The sequence below is a fragment of the Cricetulus griseus genome, chromosome 3 (genome assembly GCF_003668045.3).
Source record: "Cricetulus griseus strain 17A/GY chromosome 3, alternate assembly CriGri-PICRH-1.0, whole genome shotgun sequence".
NCBI lineage: Eukaryota > Metazoa > Chordata > Mammalia > Rodentia > Cricetidae > Cricetulus > Cricetulus griseus.
Genome location: NC_048596.1, coordinates 47,442,745 through 47,446,282, shown reverse-complemented (window position 1 = coordinate 47,446,282; position 3,538 = coordinate 47,442,745). Strand labels below are relative to the sequence as shown.

General features: G+C 36.1%; 1 protein-coding gene across 1 annotated transcript; it reads left to right on the top strand.

Moving 5' to 3' along the window:
• The first annotated feature begins 1,979 nt into the window (after positions 1-1,979).
• Positions 1,980-2,918, top strand: LOC100753369 (olfactory receptor 5B3-like). Its single transcript, XM_027406828.1, has one exon. It carries the CDS (start codon positions 1,980-1,982, stop codon positions 2,916-2,918), a length of 939 nt encoding a protein of 312 aa, XP_027262629.1.
• Positions 2,919-3,538: the final 620 nt, after the last annotated feature.

The window sequence follows — 3,538 nt, the reverse complement described above, 5'->3', positions numbered from 1 at the left end:
TCAGAATTTAAGTAGATTTCTGGTGAGGAATGAGTGTTTCTCTGAGGTAGATGTCCTTTCAAAGTTTCAACTCAACAAAAAATAAAAAAACACCTTCCAATTTGCAGCCATTTTGAAAGCATGAAGGATGATAGTTTCATCTTAGGAATTAAGGAGCAAACTAAGTGATAAAATAAAACTCAGTATCTAAGGAAACAAAACAAATATAGAAGTTGAAACATTGTTATTATATGACAGCCAGGTCATCTCAAATGATTTCATAAAGTAGAAGGCAATTCTAAAAGATTGGTGAGAGACAAAATTGCCAATTTTATTTTGACATTGGTAACTTTAGTATGCTGTGAAAGGATGAAAGTAAGACTAAGTTGAAGGAAAGTAGAAATTTACTAAATGAAAAAATGCTTTACAAGGAAACTGGGTCCTGGGAATTGTAGCGGCAGCAATCAGTGTTTTCAGAGGGAGCCGGAACACTCTAGAGAGCATAGATACTCAGTGGTGCTACTGCAGGAGGAAAGACAACATGAGGAGGGACAGGTCAATAACATTTGCCGTGAAGCCCTGCTTCCCAGAGTCCATGTACAGCAAATCAGCACAAACCAGAAGATCACTTCCTATCCAAACATAACATGAAAACTAACAATCCATGTATGTGGTCAACATCAACATTTTACTAGCATTTTGTCTTCTCACAATCGTATCCCAAGTTTGTTTGATTACTTTGTTTTCTTTCAGGGGTCAGGGAAGTTAGCATGAATAGAATGAGTCCCATAGAGTGAATGGACCAAAAATCTTTGTGTGCTGTAGCTTATGATTATCTGCCTGCAGCTAGCTATTAGAACTGCATCAAGCTGAAGTGGCTACTGTCACCTGGGTTATCCTACCATACCTTCTGCACATGGAGATATGCTACATCTGTTACCGATATTCCCACCATCCCCTATTCAGCTCTATTCTCATTAGTAAAATACTTTAGAAATAAACTCAGAATGATGTTTGAGATTAATTTTATTAGAGCTTGAGAGAAACGCAGGTAAGCTTAAAAGCTAGCAGCTGCTGTAGTAGGGAAATGGAGAAAATGTATAGAGAAAGACATACATTTGAGTTTTGTCAAAGAAATGTTCTCTGTTCAGCAATGGCGGATTTTAATCAGCTCCATTGAGAAAGAGGATGAAGGAATCATAGAAAGAATGAGAAATCATGGACTTTCTGAATATGTATGCTTATAACAGTGTCTAAAATACAGATAAAGAAAATGAACAATGAACTTAGTGGCAAGCAAAAAATACCAGTTTTATTCTGCACTTTATTTTTGGCCCCTGTATTTTGGGACAACAGAGTGTAACAGAAATGTGTCCTTTGAAATAGAAACAGAACTCTGTAACTCAAAAAAAGGTTGAGTTGTTGCCAAGGCAGCCATGTAATTATGTTTAATGTTATTTTCAATTTAATTAAAGTCTGACTGAATTCTGAAATTTGAGAATCAGAAATAATTAAATAAATTCAAAGACTAACCTTTCAAAATTTAACATTATGCATAAATTATTGAATTTCTTGTGTTCCATAACTTACATCAACACAAGTTGTAATATCATTGAGATGATTAAGAGTCATCACCTAAAGTGGCTGTCTAGAGTATTCCTTGAAAAGTGACCAATAGAGAAAGTGAGATATAAATTGTAAGAGGTAAATTTGGAGATGATCCACACATTGTTTTTATTATTATTAAACGGTCCCCATATACTTATGACTATACAGAATACAAAATTAAAATTGGGTAGAGCTCCATTAATAATCTTTAAAATCTCTTAAATAAAACCCTCTCTATAGATAAAACATTAGATTTGATTTGGGTAAAGGTTCATTTTCCAGAGAATTCAATGTACAGATTCCTGATCAAAAGGCAAAAATACTCACTAATGATTTTCTTCATCATCATGTTTCTCTGTTCCCATGGTTATGGACCATCTTATGATTGAAAGATGACATTGATGAAGAACAGGACAGAAGTGACACACTTTCTCCTGCTGGGACTCACTGATGAACCAGGACTACAGATTCCCCTTTTCATCACCTTCCTGCTCATCTACACCATCACCTTAGTGGGAAACCTGGGGATGATCCTCCTTATTGTGCTGGACTCAAGACTTCATACACCTATGTACTTTTTCCTAGGCAATCTGTCCTTGGTTGATTTTTGTTATTCCTCAGCTGTCACCCCCACAGTCATGACTGGCCTTCTTATAGGAGACAAGGTCATTTCCTACAATGACTGTGCTACTCAGATGTTCTTTTTTGTAGCCTTTGCTACTGTTGAGAGTTATCTCCTGGCCTCAATGGCCTATGATCGATACACAGCAGTGTGTAAGCCCCTGTACTATGCTACCACTATGACTAGAAGTGTGTATGTGTGTCTTTCTATAGGTTCCTATTTCTGTGGTTTCCTGAATGCCTCCATCCACACTGGGGACACTTTCAGTCTTTCTTTCTGTGGGCCCAATATTGTTCATCACTTTTTTTGTGATCTTCCAGCAGTTATGGTTCTCTCTTGCTCTGATAGACATGTCAGTGATTTGGTTCTTGTTTATGTAGTGAGCTTCAATATCTTTTTTGCTCTGTTAGTTATCTGGATATCGTACATACTCATTTTTGTCACTATCCTAAAGATGAAGTCAAGTGCTGGATATCAAAAGGCTGTATCCACATGTGCCTCACACTTCACTGCAGTGTCTATTTTCTATGGGACAAGTATATTCATGTACTTGCAACCCAGCTCCAGTCACTCCATGGACACTGATAAGATCGCATCTGTGTTTTACACCATGATTATCCCTATGTTGAACCCTCTGGTCTATAGCTTGAGGAACAAAGAAGTGAAGGGTGCATTCAAAAAGATAGTTTTGGAGGCAAATTCTTCATGACTTTTATCTCTCACTTCAGAGACTCATTATATTTTGACTTATTCTATCTGATATTATTTTTGTCACTGGGTTCTTATAAACTCTACCTTTTGAGCATGTCCGGAAAAAATTTCTTATACAGAAAGAAACAAACAGAAAATTTTATTTCCAGAAACACCTGAATTATTTTGTGTAAAACATCAGGGGTTGCCTACATAAACCTTCAATCAGGATATTGATGAATATATTCATTTTTCTTCATCTTGTCCTAGCAAGTTGAAATTAAAGTACTTAAGTGTAGAGAAAAGTTTGTGAACAAAAGACATGCATATGGGACAACTTAAGAAGAAAGACACTTATGTACATGATTAATTTTGTTTAATTTAATATGGCTGCTCTGGAGTGTGATATAATATTTTAATTGGACTTGATTCCGATTAACCCAGGTAAATATGGGAGATTTGCTTCTTTGTGCCTGAAAGGGTTTCTCTAAAAATTATCTTCTACTAGCTGCAGTGAATTTATAAAGATTTGCCCTCATCAATGTGTGTTAACAGCATCTCATTTATTGTAGGCTCTCTTGAATAGTAAGAACAGAAGCCAGATAAAGAACCTGTTATTCCTCTCAATGTCTCTGTAGG

Excerpts from the sequence above, each read along its gene's own strand:
- LOC100753369 (XM_027406828.1), top strand. The coding sequence starts at position 1,980 with ATGACATTGATGAAGAACAGGACAGAAGTGACACACTTTCTCCTGCTG.